A 24,213-nucleotide genomic window follows, 5' to 3' on the forward strand; every position below is an offset into this window, starting at 1 on the left:
AGGCCTGCATCAACCTGGGTGCTTCAGTCAATAATGTTATACCCTGGAAACACCAACTGGCTTGCTGAAGGAAAGTTCCACTGTGCCCTAGGCCCCTCTTCACCACAGTTACCCAGTAATTTTTCCTACAGCTCAAAGGCTTGCCTGGTAAGCCTTTAGAGTTCCTTCTGTGTTATCTGGAATGAGTCTCATGGTGGCAAAACTGAAACAAATTATTTTTGTCTCAATTAGATTAGATGGGAATAAAACATTCCCAAGATTTCAGCATCTCTATTTCCAAAGATTATGATAATAACATAAAACAGAAGCCAAGTCTTTCAGAGAAAGTGACCTGGGATGCCAACACTAATATCAATTGCATTTCCACTGAGTGCATGATGCTTTCCAGAATGCTAATTTATAAGATGACATTAAAAATATATATTACTTAATTGAAGAAAAACACACACCCTTTAATCATAGACTCTTCAAATAATGGGAAAAAAAAAGAGAAGTAAAAAAAGAGAAGGAAAAAGAGAAGTAAAACTATATTCTCGAGGTATCCTAACTCTGAAATAGACACATTTGATTTGAACCCATTATACTTTCATGGAAATGATGTACTGTTTTTGTGACTCTAGAAAATTATAACTTAAAGTGGACATTAATAGCATACTGGCATTGTGTATTTAAGATAGTTCTTCACATAAAATAAAGCTAACGGACAATATAAATATCTATCACATATGTTCCCAAAACTATTATTTATGCAATTTCTGGATTCACATTGGATTTCTTTCAAAATTAGAAATTTATTCTCATGGCCTCTTTCACCATCTTGTTCTTCAGACTGTAGATGAGGGGGTTCAGCATGGGATTTACTACTGTGTAGAACACAGACATTACTTTAATATGGTCAGCTGAGTGGTTTGACTGCAGTAAAACATAATAGAATGTAACTGCTCCATAAAAAAAGCGACTGCAGTGAGATGGGAGGTGCAAGTTAGAGAAAGCCTTGTGCCTCCCTTCAGTGGAGTACATCTTCATGATCAAATGCAGGATGTATAGATATGAGACAACCATAATGAACAGTGGGATTATAATGATTGACCCAGATGAGATGGCAGGAAATATTTCAGCAATGTAAATGTGGGGACAAGAAAGCTTCACAGCTGGTCAGAGGTCACAGAAGAAATGGTTGATTTGATTTGGTCTGCAGAAAGTCATGCTCAATCAACAACTGGTAAATGATAAAGCATTCACACACACACCCAGATAGGAAGCAACCACTAAGACGATGCAGACCCTGGGAAATATGTATGTGGAATAGAGAAGTGGGAGCAGATGGCCACATAGCGATCATAGGCCATGGGAGACAGCAGGAAGCACTTGACTATCCCAAAGGTAACATCAGAGATAAGCTGACTGTGCGGCCAGCAACAGGGATAGTAGTTCTCTCTCTTAAGGAACTCACAATCATGATATGCATGACTGACGTGGAAAACCTGATTGAACATCGGCAAGGCAAATCAACTGGACTGAACGAGGGCAAAATGACTGAGGAAGAGGTACATTGGGGTGTGAAGCTGAAGGCTTCTTTGAATTAACATGATTATGTTGATATTGCCCGCTATGGTAACTGTCATGCATGTCCGTGTGAAGAAACCACCAAACAGGTTTTGTGCGAGCAATAAAGCTTTTTAATCACCTGGGTGCACATGGGCTGAGTCCGAAAAGAGAGTCATCGAAGGGAGATAGGGGTGGGGCCATTTTATAGGATTTAGGTAGGTAAAAGAAAATTACAGTCAAAGGGGGTTGTTCTCTGGTGAGCAGGGGTGGGGGGTCACAAGGTGCTCAGTGGGGGAGCTTTTGAGCCAGGATGAGCCAGGAAAAGGAATTTCACAAGGTAATGTCATCAGTTAAGGCAGGAACAGGCCATTTTCACTTCTTTTGTGGTGGAATGTCATCAGTTAAGGCAGGAACCGGCCATCTGGATGTGTATGTGCAGGTCACAGGGGATATGATGGCTTAGCTTTGACTCAGAGGCCTGACATTTGTCTTCTTATATTAATAAGAAAAATACAACAAGATAGTGTCGAAGTGTTGGGCTGGCGAAAATTTTTGGGGGTGGTATGGAGAAATAATGGGTGATGTTTCTCAGGGCTGCTTCAAGCAAGATTAGGGGCGGCGTAGGAACCTAGAGTGGGAGAGATTACGCTGAAGGAAGATTTTGTGGTAAGAGGTGATAATACAGGGTTGTTAGAAGGAGCATGTGTCATATAGAATGATTGGTGATGACCTGGATGCGGTTTTGTAAGAATTGAAAAATTAAATGGAAGACGCGAGGTCCAAATAAGAGAAGGAGAAAAAACAGGTATTAAAGGAATAAGAATTGGGAGGACCTAGGACATCCAATTAGAGAGAGCCTGAGGGGGTTCAGCATAATTACTTGTTTGGTTGGTGAGTTTTTAGGCTCTATCCAAGTTTTTGGGGTACAGTTCAAGTTGGGCTGGTGTCTGGAATGAGACTGGGACCTAATAAAAAGGAGTGTCCACACAGGAGCTCAAATAGGCTTTCCGAGGACAAAGGATTCTGAGGACAGGCCTGAATTCTGAGAAGGGAAAGTAGTAAAAGTATTGTCTAGTCCTTTTTAAGTTGGTGACTGAGCTTGGTGAGGTGTGTTTTTAAAAGACTATTAGTCCGTTCTACTTTTCCTGAAGACTGAGGACGGTAAAGGATATAAAGGTTTCACTGAATACCAAGAGCCTGAAAAACTGCTTGGGTGATTTGACTAATAAAGGCTGGTCTGCTATTGGACTGTATAGAGGTGGGAAGGCCAAACCAAGGAATTATGTCTGACAGAAGGGAAGAAATGACTGCAGTATCCTTCTCAGACCCTGTAGGAAAGGCCTCTACCTATCCAGTGAAGGCGTCTACCTAGACCAAGAGGCATTTTAGTTTCCTGACTGGAGGCATGTGAGTAAAGTCAATTTGCCAGTCCTGGGCAGGGGCAAAACCTTGAGCTTAATGTGTAGGGAAGGTAGGGGGCTTGAGAAATTCTTGAGGAGTAGTAGAATAGCAGATGGAACACTGAGAAGTGATTTCCTTGAGGATAGATTTCCACTATGGAAAGGAAATGAGAGGTTCTAAGAGACAGGCTAGCAGCTTGTGACCTATATGCAAGAGGTTATGAAATGATGACAGAATAGAATGGGCCTGTGAGGCTGGAAGGAGATATTTTCCTTGGTCTAAGAACCATTTGCCTTGCAGGAAGAGATTGATAGATGGAAGTTTCAGTGGGGAAGTAAGTGGGAGTGACCAATGTGAAGGAGAAAAACTGACCATGAGGGACAGAAGTTAGAACTCTAGCTGCTTTTTGGCTAACTTATCAGCATAAACATTGTCCTGAGTAATAGGATCTGATGTCTTTTGATGGCCCTTGCAGTGAATGACTCTAGCTTCCTTTGGAAGTAAAGCGGCTTTGAGAAGCGTTTTTATTAAAGAGGCATTAATTATGGAAGACCTTTGCATAGTGAGGAAACCTCTTTCAGCCTATATAACAGCATGGTGGTGCAGAATATGGAAGGCATATTTAGAGTCAGTATAAATATTGACGCATAGTCCTTTTGCGAGAGTGAGGTCCTGACTTAAGGCAACCAGTTCGGCTTGCTGAGAGGTAGTGGAGGGTGGCAGAGCAGTAGCCTCAATAATAGATGTGGAAGATACTATTGCATAGCCTGCCTTTGCTCGTGAGTGGCGATTAGGCCTGGTGGAACTGCCATCAATAAACTAAATGTGACCAGGGTGAGGAACAGGGAAGAAGGAAATATGGGGAAATGGGGTGAATGTCAGGTGGATCAGAGAGATGCAGTCATGAGGGTCAGGTGTGGTATCTGGAATAATGTGGGAGGCCGGATTGAAGTCTGGGCCAGGAACAATGGTAATTGTGGGAGATTCAACAGAGTGAGTACTGCTGAAGGAGCCAGGGAGCAGAAACTATATGCATGAGGTTGGAGGAAGAAAATAGATTTTGGAAGTTATGAGAACTGTAGAGAGTGAGTTGAGCATAGTTTGTGATTTTGAGGGCCTCTAAAAGTATTAGGGTGGCAGCAGCCGCTGCACTCACACATGAGGTATAATAGGCTAAAACAGTAAGGTCAAGTTGTTTGGATAAAAAGGCTACAGGGTGCGGTCCTGGCTCTTGTGTAAGAATTCTGACTGCACTAACCATGCCTAGGAAGGAAAGGAGTTGTTGTTTTGTAGAAGGGATTGGGGTTTGGGAGATTAGCCGGACACCATCAGCAGGGAGAGCATGTGTGTCTTTATGAGAATTATGCTGAGATAGGTAACAGATGAGGAATAAATTTGGACTTGACGGAAGTAATGGGGGCTGTCTGTGAAGCTTTGTGGCAGTACAGCCTAGGTAATTTGCTGAGCCTGATGGGTGTCAGGGTCAGTCCAAGTGAAAGCGAACAGAGGCTGGCATGAAGGGTGCAAAGGAATAGTAAAGAAAGTATGTTTGAGATCCAGAACAGAATAATGGATTGTGGAGGGAGATATTGAGGATAGGAGAGTATATGGGTTTGGCACCATGGGTGGATAAGCAAAACAATTTGGTTGATAAGGCGCAGATCCTGAACTAACCTGTAAGCCTTGTCCGGTTTTAGGACAGGTAAAATGGGGGATTGTAAGGGGAGTTTACAGGCTTTAAAAGGCCATGCTCTAACAGGTGAGTGATAACAGGCTTTAATTCTTTCAAAGCATGCTGTGGGATGGAATATTGGCATTGAGTGGGGTAAAGGTGATTAAGTTTTAATGAGATGGTAAGGGGTGCATGATCAGTCGCCAAGGAGGGAGTAGAGGTATCCTATACTTGTGAGTTAAGGTGGGGAGATACAAGGGGAGCATGCGAAGGAGGCTTTGAACTGGGGGAAAAGGCGGCAATGAGGTGTGGCTGTAGCCTAGGAATAGTCAGGGAAGCAGCTAATTTAGTTAAAATGTCTGGGCCTAATAAGGGAAACGGGCAGGTGGGGATAACTAAAAAGGAGTACATTAAAGAATGTCTAAATTGGCACCAGAGTTGGGGAGTTTTAAAAGGTTTAGAAACTTGGCCATCAATACCTACAACAGTTATGGAGGCAAGGGAAACAGGCCTTTGAAAAGAAGGTAATGTGGAGTGGGTAGCCTCCGTATTGATTAAGAAGGGGACGGACTTACCCTCCACTGTGAAAGTTACCCAGAGCACCTGTGATGGTCCTGTAGGCTTCTGAGGTGATTGGGCAGTGTCAGTCTTCAGTTGCTAAGCCGAGAAGATCTGGGAAGGAGTCAGTCAGAGAGCCCTGGGACAGAGTTCCAGGGGCTCTGGAAGTGGCTGACAGGTGAGTTGAACAGTCTGATTTTCAGTGGGGTCTCACACAGATGGGACAGGGCTTAGGAGGAATCCTGGGCTGCAGGCATTCCTTGGCCTAGTGGCCAGATTTCCAGCACCTGTAGCAAGCTCCTGGGGGAGGAGGTTCTGGAGGAACCTCTGGCAGCTGTGGTTCAGGTGTTTGGAGTTCTTGTGTGCTGGAGATGTGGCTGGGGTTTCTCAGTGGAGGCAAGGAATTGCAACTCAGAAATACATTGCTACTTGGCTGCCTCTACTTTATTATTGTACACTTGAAGGTGAGGTTAATTAAGTCCTGTTGAGGGGTTTGAGGGCTGGAATTTAATTTTTGGGGTTTTATTTAATGTCGGGAGCAGATTGGGTAATAAAACGTATATTGAGAATAAGACGGCCTTTTGACCTTTTAGGGTCTAGGGCTGTAAAGCGTCTCAGGGTTGCTGCTAAATGAGCCATGAACTGGGCTGGGTTTTTCATATTTGATGAAAAAGAGCGTAAACACTAACTGATTTGGGAGAGCTCGGATAAAGAAAAAGGAGCATTAACCTTGACTATGTCTTTAGCTCTAGTCACCTTTTTAAGAGGAAATTGCTGTGCGGGTGGGGGAGGGCTAGTCATGGAAGGAAACTGTAAGCCAGACCGGGTGTGAGGAGGAGAGGTGATAAAAGGATTATAGGGTAGGGGAGCAGAGGCTGAGGAAAAATTGGGACTTAGCTCAGCCTGGAGAGGAGGGGAGAGGTCAGATGGGTCTGTAGAAAAGGAATATTAGAAAGACTCAGTGACACTAGGGGTTGGGACTGAGCGGACAGGTTGGGGGGAAAGAAGGAAGATTTGGGATAAGTTGCATTTGGAACAGAGACTAGGGAGGGACTGATGTGTAAAAGAATGCCTGGATGCCAGGCATCTCAGACCATTTGCCCATTTAACGACAAGAATTATTTAGATCTTGTAGGATGGAAAAATCGAAAGTGCCATTTTCTGGCCATTTGGAACTGCTGTCGAGTTTGTATTGGGGTCAAGCGGCATTGTAGAAGAAAATAAGGCATTTAGGTTTCAGCTCAGGTGTAAGTTGAAGAGGTTTTAAGTTCTTGAGAACACAGGCTAAGGGAGAAGAAGGAGGAATGGAGGGTGGAAGGTTGCCCATAGTGAAGGAGATAAGCCTAGAGAAAAGAGAGAGTAGAGACACGGAGAGAAGGGGTTGGGGGGTTCCTGCCCTCCAGAAAAGCGGGAAAGGGGTGGAGACATGGAGATAAGGGACATAGATTCCTAAAAAATCCACAAAGAAGATTGAACAAATCGTAGGATCTTCTGTTAACCCCAAAATAATGAACTCCATCACCATTGTGCTATTTCTGGTCTCCATCCTTTTTGGAATTGTGCCTATTGAAATAAAAACCAGTAAATATTAGAATAATTTAAATAATCTCATTATTTATATCTTTATTTCAACATTCATTCTATTAAAAATTAAATTTTAGATTTCACTTTCATCTAATGCTTATATTTCATGAAGTATTTCCAAACATATTACATTAAGCATTGAGAATATTAATGGCTATTATCTTAAAATCCCAGATACTCATAAAGAAAACAGTGACTCAGTTTAGAATATGGTTAACACTCACATTTACATCATTTGGTCAATTCAGGTTGTTGAATGAACACTTACAGCAATGATGTTTTTGAGACTCTGATGAGAATCAGAATGGCCGAAGTAATTGACTTTATGTTACTGTTTAGCACTGTCCAATTTGCCTCTATTTCTCATCACTTTGCATAGTTTGCAAATATTTTCTCACATTCTATAGGTTGTCTATATACTCTGTTAAGAGTTTCTTTTGCTGTGCAGAAGCTTTTTAGTTTAATTAGATCTCACTTGTTCATTTTTGTTTTTGTTACAATTGCTTTTGAGGACTAAGCCTTTGCCAACAGCAGTATTGAATTCTTTGCCAACGGCAATATTGAGACGTTATTTCTTAGGTTTTCTTCTAGGATGTTTATAGTTTGAGGTCTTACATGTAAGTCTTTAATCCATCTTGAGTTAGTTCTTGAATATGGTAAAAGGAAAGGATCCAGGTTCATTCTCCTGCAGATGGCTAGCCAGTTATCCCAGCATTATTTACTGCGTAGGAAGTCCTTTTCCCATTGCTTCTTTTTGTTGGCTTTGTCAAAAGTCAGATGGTTTTAGGTTTGTGACTTTATTTCTGGGTTATCTCTTCTGTTCCATTGGTCTATCTGTCTGTTTTTATATCAGTACAATGCTGTTTTGGTTACTGTAGCCTTGTAGTATAGTTTAAATTCAGGCAGTGTGATACCTCTGGGTTTGGTTTTATTTTATTTTATTTTATTCTTTTTTTTTTTTTTTTTTTTTTTTTTTTTTTGCTTAGTATTGCTTTTGCTATTTGGGCTCTTTTTTGGTTCCATATGAATTTTGGCATAGCTTTCTCTAATTCTGTGAAAAAATGACTTTGGTAGTTTCATAGGAATAGCTATGTGTAAATAACGTTGGGCAGAATGTCAATTTTAATAATATTGATTCTTCCAATCTGAGAACATAGATTTTTTTTTTTCCATTTTGTGTCTCTAATTTCTTTCAGCAGTGTTTTGTAGTTCTGCTTGTAGATATCTTTCAACTCCTTGGTTAGCTGTATTTGCTAAATGTCTTCATCAGGAAATTAAAAAGATCTCAAGTTAAAAATCTAACATTGCACCTAGAGGAACAAGAATTTTTTAAAAAGCCAGCCCAAAGCAGAGAGAAGAAGCAAAATAACTAAAATTAAAGAAGAACTAAATAGGACTAAGATGGAAAAATCCATACAAAAGTCAATGAAACCAAAAAATGATTTTTGAAAGAATAAACAAGATTGATAGACCACTAGTTAGACTAACAAAAAAAAAAACCACAGAAGATCCAAATAAGTACAATCAGAAAAGACAAAGATGACATTACAATAAATCCCACAGAAATACAAAAGATCCTCAGAGACTATTATGAACAACTCTATGCACACAAACTAGAAAATCTAGAGGAAATGGATAAATTCCTAGAAATATATAACCTCCCAAGACTGAGCCATGAAGAAAGTGAAAACTTGAACAAACAATAACAAGTTCCAAAATTGAGTCAGTAATTAAAAAAAAAAAATCAGCCAAAAAAAAAAAAAAAAAAAAAAAAGAAGGCCTGAACCAAATAGATTCACAGCCAAATTCGACCAGACATACAAAGAACTGATATCAATCCTACTGAAACTATTCCAAAAAATCGAAGAGGAGGGTCTCTTCCCTAACTCATTCTATGAAGCCAACATCAGTGTGATACCAAAATTTGGCAGAGACATGGCAAAAAGAGAAAACTTCAGGCCAATAACCCTAATAAACCTAGATGCAAAAATCTAGCAAACTAAATCCAGCATTACATCAAAAAGTTAATACTCCACAATCAAGTAGGCTTTGTTACTGGGATGCAAGCCTGGTTCAACATATGCAAATTAATAAATGTGATTCACCACATAAACTAAATGCAAAAACCATATGATTATTTCTATAGCTGCAGTAAAAGCTTTCAGTAAAATCCAACATCGCCTCATGATAAAAACTCTCAATATACCAGGCATCAAAAAAACATACCTCAAAATAACAAGAGCTTTCTATAACAAATCCATATTCAACAGCGTACTGAATGGCAAAAGCTGGAAGCATTCCCCTTGAGAACTGGAATAAGACAAGGATACCCATTCTCACCACTCCTATTCAACATAATGAAGGTCTAGCCTGAGCAGTCAGGCAAGAGAAAGAAATAAAGGCATCCAAAAAGGAAAAGAAGTCAAACTATACCTTAACAGATGACATGATTCTACACCTAGACAACATTAAAGATCCTGCTCAGAGGCTCCTAGAACTGATAGCAACTTCAGTAAAGTTTCAGAATATAAAATCAATGTACAAGAATTAGCATGTTTACACACCAATAACGTTCAAGCTGACAGTCAAATCAAGTCAGGCACAGTGGCTTATGCCTGTAATCCCAGCACTTTGGGAGACTAAGGTAGGAGGATCACTTGAGCTCAGGAGTTCAAGAACAATCTGGGCAACATAAGGAGACCTCAGCTCAGGAAAACAATTTTAAAATTAGCCATGCATGGTGTCATGTGCCTGTGGTCCCAGCTACTTGGAAGGCTGAGGTGGGAGAGTTGCTTGAGCCCAGGAGATCGAGGCTACAGTAAGCTGTGATCACACCACTACACTCCAGCCTAGGTAACAGAACAAGATGCTCTGTCAAATAATAATAATAATAGTAATAATAATAATAATAAATACCAAATTCCTAGGTATTTTAGGTTTTGTAGCCAAAATTGAATACAGCCAATTTTCTAATTTGAATGAATGTTATCCTAGGAGGTTAGTATCTTTAGCATGTTATAAATGCAAATGTAAATACTTTCTAGATAAATAACATTATCACAGTCCTAAAATTATTTCTACAGTTTTAGTTTTAATAGTCAATGTGCAGCACATAATCAAAATAGCCAGACACACAAGGGGATAAGGCTATATTAATAAAACCAGTTCCTCCCCCTACACACAGAAAATAAAAATTTAAGAGACTCTGTACATTGGAGTTATCAGACACAGACTTTTAAAACACTGTGCTTATTACACTCAAGGAGATGAAAGATGCAAATAAGAATTCCAGCAGAGAATGAGAAAAAAATTTTAAATAGTTAAATAAAAATTATAGTACTGAAAGATATGCCAGCCCCCCATCCCCTTAGGCCACATAGCCAGTGGAAACCCTGTGGGGGACCTGGAATTCAATCTCTATCTGATAGTAATAAGGCAGCGCTCACCATCGACTCACCCCTGCTTTCTCGCCAGAGGAGTGTCATAGGAGGCCAGCTAAAACAAAAGATTTAAGGCAGATCTAGAATCTCATAACATAATACTCCAGAAGTCAATGATTCAATAAAAAAATTACTCATCATACTCAAGATTACTTCAAGATGAGGAAAATATCAACTTGAATGAGAAATAACAACCAGTGGGCAAAAACACCAAGATGACAGCGATGCTGGGATTATCTGACCAGGATTTTAAAGCAGGCAACCTGAAAATGCTTCAACAAGCAATCACAAATATGACTGAAATAATTTTTAATAGGAAGTCTCAGCGAAGAGTCAAAACATATAAAAAAGAAGCAAATGGAAATTTAGAACTGAAAAATATATATTCAAAAATTTAAAAATACTCAGTGAATGGGCACAACTGTAGAATAGAGGAGATATAAGAAAGAATCGTTAATCTTGTAGATATAACAAACAAAATAAACCATTCTAAGAGTGAGAGAAAACAAATTTAAAAAAGATGAACAGAGTCTCAGGGAACTATGGAACTGCAGATTGAGTATTCCGTATTCAAAATGCTTGGGACCACAAGTGTTTCAGCGTTTGGATTTTTTCAGATTTTTAAATATTTGCATCATACTTACCAATGGAGCATCCCTAATCTGAAAATCTGAAATCCAAAATGCTCCAGCGAGCATTTCTTCTGAGTATCATGTCAGCACTGAAAAAGTTTCAGATTTTGTAGTATTTTGGATTTTAGGTTTTTGGATTAGGGATACTCAACCTGTATAATACAGGATCTAACATTTATGTCATCAAAGCAGCAGAAAAAGAGGAGAAAAATGATGAAAGCTGAAGGAATAATGACTTGCAATTTTTCAAATTTGGCAAAGACCCATACATTTAATAAATTTTCAGCAAATTTCCTAAGGAAATCCATGCTTAAATACATCATAATCAAATTTCTAAAAATTAGAAACAAAGAAAAACAATTGAAAGCAGTGAAAAAAAAAATGGCACCTTACCTACAGCAGAAAACCAATTCAAATTACAGCAGATTCCTCACTAGGAACCACGGAGGTCAATATAAAAGTTTTTTATTTGTAAAGGAAAGAAACAGTCAAGTGTGAATTCTCTATCTAGCTAGTATCTTTCAGGAATTACAGGGAAATAAGACATTCTCAGATGAAAGAAAACTAACAATTTATCACCAGCTGACCTACCCTAAAAGAATAGCTAAAGAAAGTTCTCAAAACAGAAAACAACTAATCAAAGAAGGAATCTTTACACAGCAGGAAGGAAGAAAATAAAACAAGAGATGTAAACATATAGATAAATACATTTCTCTGCTCCTCTTAAGTTTTCTAAATTGTTTTTTATTGTCATAACAAAAATTATAACACTGTCTGATGTGGTTCTCGATATATGTAGAGATAATTTTTTAAGACAATTCTATTATAAATGGGAAAGGGTAAAGAGACAAAGAAAACATAAAGAGAGAAAAGGCTTCTACTCTTCACACACATTCATATGGTCATGGAACAGATTTTGTCATTGTCAGTAAGTTTAGCAACTTCATCACATCAATTTCAAACACCTCACTCTGAGTATCACCTCCAGGTCCATTCAAAATTTACTTGGTCTCACTGGAAGCACTAATCATTGAAGTAACTACGTTTTCACAGTCCAGTCTCCACCCTCTATTGTGTCTCAACATCCCTTTGAACTTTTTAAAAGAGAGGGAGCTCATCTGCAACTACCTATAGTTTTGAGGTATTTCCAGTATCAAGAGAAGGAGCTCAGTTAATCTGCAACTACTTATAGTGTTTAAGTATATATTTGGATATATACCCAGTAATGAGAACATAAATCATTGTATTATAAAGATACGTGCACACATATGTTCATTGCAACACTATTCACAACTGCAAAGACATGGAATCAATATAAATGCCCATCAATGATAGACTGGATAAATAAAATGTGGTATATATACACCATGGAATACTATGCAGCCATAAAGAAGAATGCAGTCTTGTTCTTTGCAGGGACATGGATGGAGCTGGAGGCCATTATTCTTAGTAAACTAACACAGGGACAGAAAACCAAATACTGCATGTTCTCATTTATAAGTGGGAGCTAAATGATAAGAACACATGGACACATGAACACATGACAGAAAACCTAATACTGCATGTTCTCATTTATAAGTGGAGCTAAATGATAAGAACACATGGACACATAGAGGGGAACAACACACACTGGGGCCTATTGGAGGGTGGAGGATGGATGGTGAGAGGAGGGAGAGGAGCAGGAAAAATAACTAATGGATACCAGGCTTAATACCTGGGTGATGAAATAATCTGTATAACAAACTCCCATAACACAGGTTTACCTACACAACAAACCTGCACATATAGCCCTGAACTTAAAGTAAAAGTTAAAAAAAACTTTAAAAAAAGAAAATATTAAAAAAGAAAAGAAAGATTTCAGCCAAAATTTATATAAATAAATTTCAGTTCTGTCACTTACTAAGTGATCTTGGGAAAGTTACATAACCCTCTGAGTCTCATTTTTTCTTATTTTTAAAATTGAGATGCAGTAATAATAATATTTATCTCACATGACCACTATTTTAAATAAAACGATTTATGTTGAAACACCTAGCAATGGATAGCAATGAATGAGTAATCCATAAATAAGAATCTACTTAAAACTGCAACTATTAGCTTCTACTAGTAATGCAAAGGACGTTTATATATCAATAATAATGAATGTTGTCTGCCAAAGATAATGACAAACTCCAGGAATCATCTCTGTGCAGCAGGGCTTATCTATGCAGGATTTGGGACCATTTGGAATAAAAGACCAAAAGTACCTCAACACCAGACCTGCACAGGTTTGTTAACATCTTATTGAAAATCCAATGGGAGAAAATCCAATAAGATTGAGACAATTAGGTGTGTTTATGTATTCATACAAAATTATGCTGGCCAAGATAATTCATTAAGATTCCAGGGGTTTCATTAATTCTCTTCATTATTTGTATACAGTTATTTTAACTGCATAGATCTAATTAGTTTTGAAACTTGATTTGGGTCAACATAATTATTGTAGGCTATGCTGTACTCATCTGTGCCATCTCTGAGAAGCAGCTATGACTAGGTTCCAGGAACTATTTTTGTTTTTTAGCATTTTCATGTTTTTTTTTTTTTATAATTAGTTGCATCTTAGAGAGCTGCATGAAGAGCCTTAATGCTTTTCTCCACATGAAGGTGACCTATGTTTCAATTTAACTTTGGCATACCCCACTTATGTAGATTTTTTTTTCCCGAAATCTTGGACTCTCGAGGTAGAGATCTGGTTATTAAAGATACTTCATCCTTTTTCCACCTTATATTTATCTCTAATCCAGTGCTTTCTTTCCAGATAACCCAAGACTCTCTTCCTTGTTCCTAACTTCCATGTGTTTTTTAATAAGTGATTTTTACCATTTATATTGTTCTAAAATTGCTTTTATAATTCAAGAATATTTTTTAGATAATTCCATGTATGTATTAATATCCTTCAGGCTTTTAATGAAAGCATTTCATTAGTATTTACTTAACTGTACTCCTACCAATGCTTCATTGTACCAGCATTTCTCTCGGATGTATTCCTGGGTCAAAAGGTTCGCACAATTTAAGTTCTAATAGATTCTGCCAAATTGTCCTCAAAGAAAATTAGCACAACTTAACTCATAGTGCTTTATGTTAACAATCTATTAGATCAAACGTTTTTCGTTACTTATTTGATCTATCAATTTCTGAAACTCTTGCACTATGATTGTACATTTTTCAGTTTCACATGCTCCTATCAGATTTTTCTTTAAATATTTCAACACTGTGTTATTAGGTATTTAAATGTTTAAGACTGCTATGACTTCCTTGTGAATGACACTTTTTATTTTAATAAAACCTTTAAAAGTAACGTTGCCAATTTACTTCCCACCAGCAATAATCTGAAAGCAATTTATTCATTCCTTAAACTGTTAATAGTATTGAACTTTTTTACAATGAATAACATGATCTATTATAATGTAACTAATTTTGTTTTTTTAAAAAAAGTTTAATGGTTGTCATTGTGCATAATTTAGTTTTCTATTTACCATGCTTTCTTTGTCACTGTTATTTTTGTTGTTTGTTTTCCTATCATTATTTCCTTTAAACTGAATCAATCTTCTTTTTACTACTTTAACCATATGGAATTTATGCATCATATTTCTATTCTTCCAGTAGTCATAATTCTTAAGGTTCTAACACTTTGTTTACATTTTCTACTAGTGTCTATAATTAATTTGTTTATAAATCCTGACTTTAAATTAGTTAAGAATCTTAACATATCTTTACCTCTCATCCTGTTCTTACCATTGCCCATCTTGCTTGTGAAATCCTCAGGAAATTACTGGCCGGGCGCAGTGGCTCATTCCTGTAATCCCAGCACTTTGGGAGGCCCAGGTGGGTGGATCACCTGAGGTCAGGAGCTTGAGACCAGCCTGGCCAACATGGCAAAACCCCATCTCTAGTGAAAATACAAAAATTAGCCAGGTGTGGTGGTGCATGCCTGTAATCCCAGCTACTCGGGAGGCTGAGGCAGGAGAATCACTTGAACCTGGGAGGTGGAGGTTGCGGTGAGCCAAGATCGCATCATTAAACTCTAGCCTGGGCAACAACAGTGAAACACTGTCTCAAAAAAAAAAAAAAAAAAGAAAGAAAGAAAGAGAAAAAGAAAAGTAAAAGAAAAGTTGTGATAAATGCTGGATTCATTTTCTTTTTTCTTTTCTTCTATTTATTTGTTTGTTTATTTATTTACTTATTTGAGACAGGATCTCTGTCACCCAGGCTGGAGTGCAATGGTGGCAGTCTTGAACTCTTGGGCTGAAGTATTCCTCCTGCCTCGGCCTCCTAATGTGCTGGGATTATAGGCATGAGCCACCATACCCAGTGATTATTTTTCTTTATTAATCGTTTCAAAGACTGCTGAATAGTCATTAGTGTTGGTCCCATTCATCTTCCGAAGATTATTAATTTTTCTAGTGTTATTGTGAAATCATGTAACACAACACAGTCTAAACAGTCCCCATGGGTATCATTTCACTAACTACCAAAGAATTACCCCATATGCTGTTATCTATATTTTACATATGAGGAATACAAGGATCTAATGGCTTGACGGACTTGCCCAAGGCTACACTATTAGTAAGTGTTGCAGTCTTGATTTCAATTTATGGTTTTTTAAAAAATTATTGATGCCCTACCCTTTCTATGATGCTATTATGTCATCTAAGCCCTTGTCACTTTTTCTGCGTGCTTTTTATTTTTCTCTGGCAGGTCGGAGGATTTGGTTCAATTTTGTCTTTTTCTTTTTGGCTTCCACCAATCACTAGCTTCAAAATTGACACAAAAGAAAGAAAGAAAGATGCATTTGCTAAATTTATCTTCTCAACTGGCCTCCTCACCACTTCATAATTGTAAGAGTTACCTTTTTTATTGTCCTAAACTACCTCTTTTTTTCTGGCTGTTCTCACTCATCTACATCTCCTGTTAACTTCCTTTCTCCATCATACCATGAAAATTTTGTCTTCATAAAAACTGGTATCTTGGAGACAAGCTACAGAGGCTGAAGCATAACACATCAAGTTCTCACCAAGAATTTGGGAGCTAATTATAACTCTTCCAAACAGACTCCTATACAGCTTCCTTTCCCCTATTTTCTACATGCCTGTGTGTGAATTTTTTTGCTTTTGCAGACACTGACTCAGACAAATCCCTACACGATTTTCCTTCTATTCCCTCTCATTCCTGGCCAGCTCACTTTTGCTTAAGTTTGTTTCTTTGCTATCTATCTCCTGTGCTTAGTATGTATAGGAACTTCCCCACTCTTCCTTACCCCAGTATTCCTGAAATTCCTGGGTATAACTAAACTTCTTTCTGGAGTACTCTCATTTCTATTCTAAGACTCAAATGGTGAGTCTTTGCGCAATTCACAGCATCCCTCAGTTCCAAATCATCTCTTCCCTTTTAAAATTTATTTTTAAAAAATACCCTTATTGTGTTTGATTATCCTTGAGGCATTCTCATATTGTTCTTAATTATTTTACACTTCAACTTACCTTGCATTTGCCTTTAGTGTCATCTATTAGTTGCAACAGGGAATATGCAGGTTTTTATAAAGGAGGATTCAGTGATTCCCACTTAGGGATTGGATTAAGTGGGCAGCCTGAGAACATACGGTGTGTCCTGCTCCTGCTCCAAATTTATGATAAGAAGAATGTATTAAATAAATGAACTCATAGCAGTGCTGGAAAACCTGAAAAAGGAAAGCACTTTTAGTGGTCCCAAATTATGAATATTCCTAGAAAGATTAAAAAGTAGATGGAATTCAATTAAGGAAAGAACCACAACCTCACATCCCCGTTAGGAGAAAACTGCTGAAAAAGTTCTGGAGTAGACCCACTCCAATTTATTCCAAGTAAGAACCAGTTGGTGTTTTCCCCTGGGAGGGAGATGTGAGGGGACATTTGGGCCCATGGAGCAGGGCAATTCCAGGTGGCTGGAAACTTCAGGGAGAATGAGAAGCAGACAGGTCGAGAAACCCAGTTCCTGGGACTGTCTACCAGACAGTACATTCTGTTACTTTCTCTGGGCCCCTGGGGGTGGCTGAGAATATTCCTGGTGGTGAGTGTTTATGGCACTGTTGATCAAAATTGAGGCTGTCAACACAGAAAAAAAATTATGAAGGTTTTTTGAACCTCAAATGTGAGGATTGATCCAGGAAGACACAGCAACAAAGTTGGAGGTGTTCTGAGGTCTGTCAGAAGGTGAAAGGTTTTGATGGAAAAATCTGAAAAAAGAGAGAGGGAATTCCTCATACTGTAGTCATTCTCTTTTCATTGGAAGGTACAATACAGAAGTTATAATCATTAGCTATGGATTATATCACAGGGTTATAGGAACACATTAAAGTCACAGCTCTGCAATCAGTAAAATACAGAATGTAGAAAATGCTAAAGGACTAAATAACCAATTCTTTCAACAAAAATAATTGCACAAATAAAAAGAGAGAAGAAAGTTATGGTTTTAAGAAAAACAGAAGATATAACAACTAAATGAAACAGGTAGACCTGGGATTTTCTAGGTATAGAATCATATCATCTGTGAAGACAGAGAGTTTTGCTTTCAGGATAAATTTTGATACTAATTTCTCAACTTGGGGATATACGGACAGAGAAAACAATATATTTGAATCCCAAATCCGTGTTTGGTGCAGACTTTGGTCCAAAATTCCCAAGAGAGATTTTTTTCCCCTTTAAAAGATTTAATAGTTTCATGTATAAAAAATTGATTTTATACTACCATGCCAAGCAACACTTTAATATAGTCCTCTCTGTAAGTAACTACAATGTACAGTTATTATAGTTTCTATCCAAACTCTGGGAGGGTTGAATAGCTGGCCTTACAAAAATGTAGCGTCTTAGAACCTGCTGCACCACCTATGAAGAGCAAATATTTTAACAGCAAGGGGGCCACATTTTAGCCCCTTAAGAGATGAAAGTAACAAACTCTTAATGACCAGCTTCATGTGGTGAAGAGTGTGTTGATGTGTATTGACAGTTGTGGTGATGCAAGAGCTTGAAGCAAATATCCTCTCCTGAAATTAAGGAGTAAGCAAGAGCTCATCATATTTCTGTGTGACAATCAATAAAAATGCTCCACTCCCACATTACAGAGGAAAACTCATCATTTTTTCAGTATAGAGTCAAATTTTATTGTCCTATGCTATGTGCCTACTTTAGGCTTGTCAAGTTTGGTGCATCCTAGGCCCACGCTAGGTCTTTCTGCACTTTTGACATTAGCAGTACCAACTTTTAGACAGAATATAGTGAATTTGGGATCAGAAAGGTCATATTCCTAGTCAAGTTGCTCTTAAAAGTGATTGATAAAACACAATAGCAATCTAAAGAGAGCTTGCTGTCAAAGGAAGATTGAGACTTTGTTTAGGGCTTAGACATTGATTGATTACCTCTTGGGGCTATCACCCCATACTAATAGCCAAAAATGCTTGGCATAAGGATTACAGTAGTTGTAGACAAAGCCTCAATAGAGGTTTGAGTTTCGTTTCTTTCCATAAGGCTACAGTCTAGATTAGTGTACCTAAACATGTAGTGCTTACAAATGTTAGGTTTTACAACTTCTCTGTTTTGCATTTATATTATCTGTATGTGTTGTATTTTCATACTTTTTTTTGTACAAAGACAAAAGTTGCCAAAAGGAAATTAAGAGTTTTTGGGTTGACATTTGTTATTTTTAGTGGGTAACTTATAAAAGTTGACAGAAAAATGTTATATTTCTATGTGGTCATAGATGGCATTGACAATCCTACAAATATTTCTCACACACTGACCATGTGCCCAAAACTCATTGAGGAAAGAGAAGGATGTACAGGTCATCATAGCCACTTTACTTCCTCAAACATCTACCAAGCATAGAAGTAAAGGAGATTTAGTGTTTTCCTTCTATAAATACAAAAATGATAGGGGAATGCAGAGTCACAAATGCCCCAATGGACAGTATCCTAGATGACTTTCTAATAGCAGGGCTTCCTCAGTGTGACACCCAAGTATCTTTCCACTTCTCTCCTTCACCAACATATGTTTATAATAATCACATAGTTACATTTGCAAAATAAGATAAATAAAAATATTTTAGAATATTGGCAGGGCGTGGTGGCTTACACTTGTAATCCCAGACCTTTGGGAGGATGAGGCAGGCAGATCCCTTGAGCCCAGGAATTTGAGATCAGCCTGGGCAACATGATGAAACTCCGACTCTAACCAAAAAAAATTATATACATTTGGATGGGTCGTTTGCAAAAAAGTAGGGACGTGTACCCTTGTAAACAAGGACAACTTTGATAGTCAATCCTTTTATAGAAAGTAGTAAGCTCTACAAAGGAGCAAGTAATGTTCGCAAATGCAAACCTTACATGCTAACCACTTTGCTAGCCAGATACACTCTGGAGGAATCAACTAATTGATGTAGGTGTAATAGGATATGTAATATTGTTTGATCAAGATTTTGCTTCTGTGGTTGTTTCTCCACATCTTGCAAAAGATCTTTGCGAAACACTACATTCAGAAACATCAGATGGACATGCTTGATATACCAAGTCTTGGTTAATGAATAAACTTGTTTTAAATTGGCTTATTGCTGGTCTCCCAAGGCTTCCTATTTTTCTTTGCTGTCGTCTCTCTAAAATTTCAGGGGAAAACTGTGAGTCTCAAAATGCTTATAAGCAGGAACAAGCTGATTTTACTACTAGGAATAGTCTTTTTCAAACAAGGTAAATCTGCAACTCTTTTGCTCCCCAAAGGTAAGTTTCAAATGAACTCTATAATTACCTTTGTCTGAAACTTTGATGACAATGGACATCACAACTCCACTCCATGTTTCTTTGGGAAAATAGGAGAAGCAAATATATTTTGGTTATCTAATTGTTTTTAAACAATTATTTCGGACTTATCTCCTGCAATCAGCATAGGACACAGGGTGAAACATTTATAGAACGCAACTAATGTATCCAATTAAGTGAACAATCCCTGTTTTCTTCACTTAGTTTCCCTAAGTGAACTGAGATTGTTCACTTACTTGGACCCATTACATAATCCCATCTTCATTCATAGAGCAAAGTCTGGAAATCAGCATGGATTTGGAAGCATTTTTAATCTTTTGCAAAATCATCTTGCTGAGAAATATGAAGTATGTTCACTGTAGTATATTGTAAATGGTCTTTTTTTCCCTTTCAACTAACTTAAACTGAAAACAGTTCTTGGCAGACTTCTCCTTGGTCAGACTTGTGCCAGCCCTGAGAATCAACATGTTTTCTGACTTTAGTGAATTCCGGAAATTGTAAATTTTGTATTTAAAGTATTTATGACTCATTTGACTGAAACAGTTAGAAAATAAGCTTTTGATCCAATGTCATCCTGGCATTGGGTTCAGGATCAAAACACTTATTGTTACATTCATGCTCTGCCATTATTCAGCTGTGCATCTCCTTGATTCTTAGTTTTCTCATCTGCAATGTGGGGATAACAGTGTTTCATTTATAGGCATAGACTGGCATTAAATGAGAAGCTGTATGAAAGAGCTTTGAATACTTTAACATGTTGATCTAAATAGCTATGCTTTTAAGGATGTGTTCTCAAGAAAAATCATTTGTTCGTCCACCCAGTGTTTCTAAGTGCTTACTTATGCCAAGAATTAAGCTAAACCTTAGAAATGCAGAGGTGAATAAGGCAATGTTTTTTTCCCTCGAGTAGTTCATCATCCAATGATGGAGGCAAATAATTCATTATCACAATTCTGCATGACAAGAACTATAAAAGGGGTGAAGAAAGCATGCTACAGAACACAGGGGAGAGGCAACCCCACTTTGAGGAAATCAAGGAAGACTTCCTAGTTGAGGTGATCTGCAAGCTTAGGAATAAGAATTACAGAACTTAGGTAGGCAGTGAAGCATGGTGATTATGAGGCAAGGCTAGTTCTAATCCTCCTTCGAAATATGGAAAAGGATGACCTCCAGGAGGGACAGAAGATGTGCCATCCTTGAGTTACCAGGTGGTGGTAAACATCCTTAATCTAGCCTATCCCTTGGCTGAGGAGTCAGAAAACCCATTGAGGGCAAAGAAATAAAAACAACTTTTTCAGGGATAAAATATTTTACATAAAGAGAAAAGAGGTTTTTCTTCTATTACTTAGCAAACCTCTATCCAAGTACCGACTTGTGAATCAGGACACTTCACTCCACTCTCCTTAAATAACCTGTCACTTTCCATTCCTCAAAAGAATTAAATCCAATAAAGATTTATTGATATCTGACTGTGTGCTGGGCACAATACACTATAGTCTCAGACTCAGTTTCATGGGTGAAATAGTGAAGATATTACCTCAATCCTAGAAGCTATCTAATCATTTAATGTTTGTTTCGTTTTTTTCTCAGCTCCCAGTTGTGGGCGGAGTCTGGTTAAGGTACAGCCTTGGAATTATTTTAACATTTTCAGTCGCATTCTTGGAGGAAGCCAAGTGGAGAAGGGTTCCTATCCCTGGCAAGTGAGTCTCAAGGACTTCTATGCATCAGGAACTGTGCTAGATTTTATGGTTATAGATATTTCTAAGGTTAAGTTTATATCTTTGAGGAGCCTACAGCCTAGTTGGGTTGAAAGACACAGAATAGTCATCATGGCATGTGATGAATGTCATAAGAAAAAGTATTTACTTGTATATAGTAAATCATTTTAGAATCAAGTCAAATATCGCAAATAGGATAAGCAAAAATTAGAATGTATATTGGAGCGGTAGGATAAAGAAGAGGCTTGAAGAAGCTATAGGAGTCAAAGAGTTAGGAGTATGAGAAAAGTGGTAGATCCAAACAATTTTCCTAAGAGGCTTAGAGAAATTGGAGCATGTGTTGAAAGGCTCCCCAGCCCTCACCTTGCCTTTCTTCCAAACCTCTTCAGCTAGACTCTGCTATATCTTATACTCTTTTGTCTTCATTCACAGACACTGTTCATATTGTTAGAGCAACAGGTCTGCGTCAACAGTGTTATAAAAATAAGTAAATACATCCCAACTCTTCTAACTACTACCTCTGTTGACACATACTTACAGCCAATCATCTCAAATTAACTACCTCTCATCTAGACCAGGGTTGCCAGCACCACTCTTCTTTCTGAGCGGTAGTGTGTGAACTTTATCTTCTCACAGTTCATGATTCTTGATATTTACGAGTGAGATATCTGAGTCTGGTTTTGAGAATAGGCTTCATCACCATGTTTAGGGGGATCCCAGAGCATGAACTTGCTTTCATTTAAGGTATTTGCATTTTAGGTGTCTCTGAAACAAAGACAGAAGCATATTTGTGGAGGAAGCATAGTCTCGCCACAGTGGGTGATCACGGCGGCTCACTGCGTTGCAAACAGGTAAGAAAGGCCTAGCCCATGGGTGAAGATCAGACCACCATTTCCTCTCCTTTGGAATTATCAGCAATAGCTCTATTAAGACATGGACCTGTGTGATGGGTGAGTACTGCTTTAATAGAGGAACATCCTAATTGCATGACACAAATGGGGCTGGGTGACATTGTCAGGTGGCACTTGGTCAATGACACATATTCTTTTCTTTTTTTTTTTGAGACGGAGTCTCGCTCTGTCGCCCAGGCTGGAGTGCAGTGGCCTGATCTCAGCTCACTGCAAGCTCCGCCTCCCGGGTTCACGCCATTCTCCTGCCTCAGCCTCCCGAGTAGCTGGGACTACAGGCGCCCGCCACCTCGCCCGGCTAGTTTTTTGTAGTTTTAGTAGAGATGGGGTTTCACTGTGTTCACCAGGATGGTCTCGATCTCCTGACCTCGTGATCCACCCGTCTCGGCCTCCCAAAGTGCTGGGATTACAGGCTTGAGCCACCGCGCCCGGCCACATATTCTTTTCAGAGGCAAAATTCGTTTTTACTTAAAATAACTGGAAGTTAATAATAGTATCCAAATCGGAAAAAAAGAGCATTATAAAGAAGGATTTGTGAGAGTTCTCTTCCAGTTTTCTTAAATTTCAGTGAAAAAATATCTAGTTCATTATGCATCTGAAGAAATGGATAAAAGAAAACAAAGGGGGTCCAGTAAAATAGAAAGTAGGCTCCCTGTCTTCTTTCCCATTGATCCTGCCTCTCTGGGATTCAACCCAACAACTTCCCTTTACCCACTTTCTTGTGTTATCCAAATATCCTATTATTGGCTATGTTCTGGGCATGTACTAGGCTGTAATCAAGATCATGTTCCCATATAGTCATTCTTTCATTTCAAGTCTGCAAACATTTCCTGGATGTTTACTTTGTGCTAGATACCAAAGATACCAAAATGACTAAGACATGATTTCTGCCCCCAGAGACTTGACTTTTCTTTTAAAAAGAGTCAACCGATCATCTCACAGCAATGTGGCAAGTGGTAGGTAAGAGAGACATTATGTGTTAAGTTAGGTACCTAATTTGGCCAAGAGTCAGGGAAGTATACCCAGAGAAAACATGCCTTTTTCGATTTTGTATAGAAGCATCACTTCTGGGAATGAAGGGTCTCAAACGATGGCAGGCTGAAGTCTCTATCTATCTTAATGCATCCCACCAAATTCCTTTCAGATAACATTAGTTAGTTATAACACAGTCTGTGCTTTATAATATACACTAAGCATAGGATCTCTGACATTGAAGTAGCATACTTACTGGGAATCACAAATCATTCCAAAAGGATCTCACTGATATTAGGTCAGGTCAACCTCCCAGGGTAGCTGAATAAACTCCCCTATAGCTGTAGAGACCTGAACTACAATGTATGTGCCTCTCTAGATATTTTCAAATAACATTGCAAAGTATTAAATTCATCATATCCTTGGCTCTATATGAACCCACTCTTCACTAGTCCTCTACTGGAAGTTGGAATCTCTGAATTTTTTTCTAACAGTGCTGGAATTATTCTCACTTTCTCTGCTCAGCAGCCTTACACCCCATATTATTTATCCATATCATTTTAAAGAAGCCAGTGTGTCAACCATTGCAACTGTATTCAGAAGCACAATGAAATTCATTCATTTTACTGTTTGCTTTCCATAGAAACATTGTGTCAACTTTGAATGTTACTGCTGGAGAATATGACTTAAGCCAGATAGAGCCGGGAGAGCAAACTCTCACTATTGAAACTGTCATCATACATCCACATTTCTCCACCAAGAAACCAATGGACTATGATATTGCCCTTTTAAAGATGGCTGGAGCCTTCCAATTTGGTAAACATTTGAGGATCGTGTTGAATTGTCTACCCCAAATTCTCTATAACCTCTGTGCCATAGCACATTTTCTGCAGTATATGCTCTGGGTCATGCACTTTGAGACAGGGATTTGGGCTTGGGGGTCCTACCTGAAACTCTTTTTG

The 24,213-nt window shown here is 38.2% G+C and overlaps 1 protein-coding gene across 1 annotated transcript in view; it reads left to right on the plus strand.

Moving 5' to 3' along the window:
• The first annotated feature begins 1,466 nt into the window (after positions 1 to 1,466).
• OVCH2 (ovochymase 2) overlaps positions 1,467 to 24,213 on the plus strand; it is a 35,168-nt gene continuing 12,421 nt past the window's right edge. The window contains exons 1-4 of the mRNA XM_077964886.1: positions 1,467 to 1,557; positions 21,244 to 21,353; positions 22,131 to 22,222; positions 23,895 to 24,067. Coding sequence (XP_077821012.1) covers positions 1,467 to 1,557; positions 21,244 to 21,353; positions 22,131 to 22,222; positions 23,895 to 24,067 — 466 coding nt within the window. The remainder of the gene's footprint in view (positions 1,558 to 21,243; positions 21,354 to 22,130; positions 22,223 to 23,894; positions 24,068 to 24,213) is intronic.

The sequence above is a fragment of the Macaca mulatta genome, chromosome 14 (assembly GCF_049350105.2).
Source record: "Macaca mulatta isolate MMU2019108-1 chromosome 14, T2T-MMU8v2.0, whole genome shotgun sequence".
NCBI lineage: Eukaryota > Metazoa > Chordata > Mammalia > Primates > Cercopithecidae > Macaca > Macaca mulatta.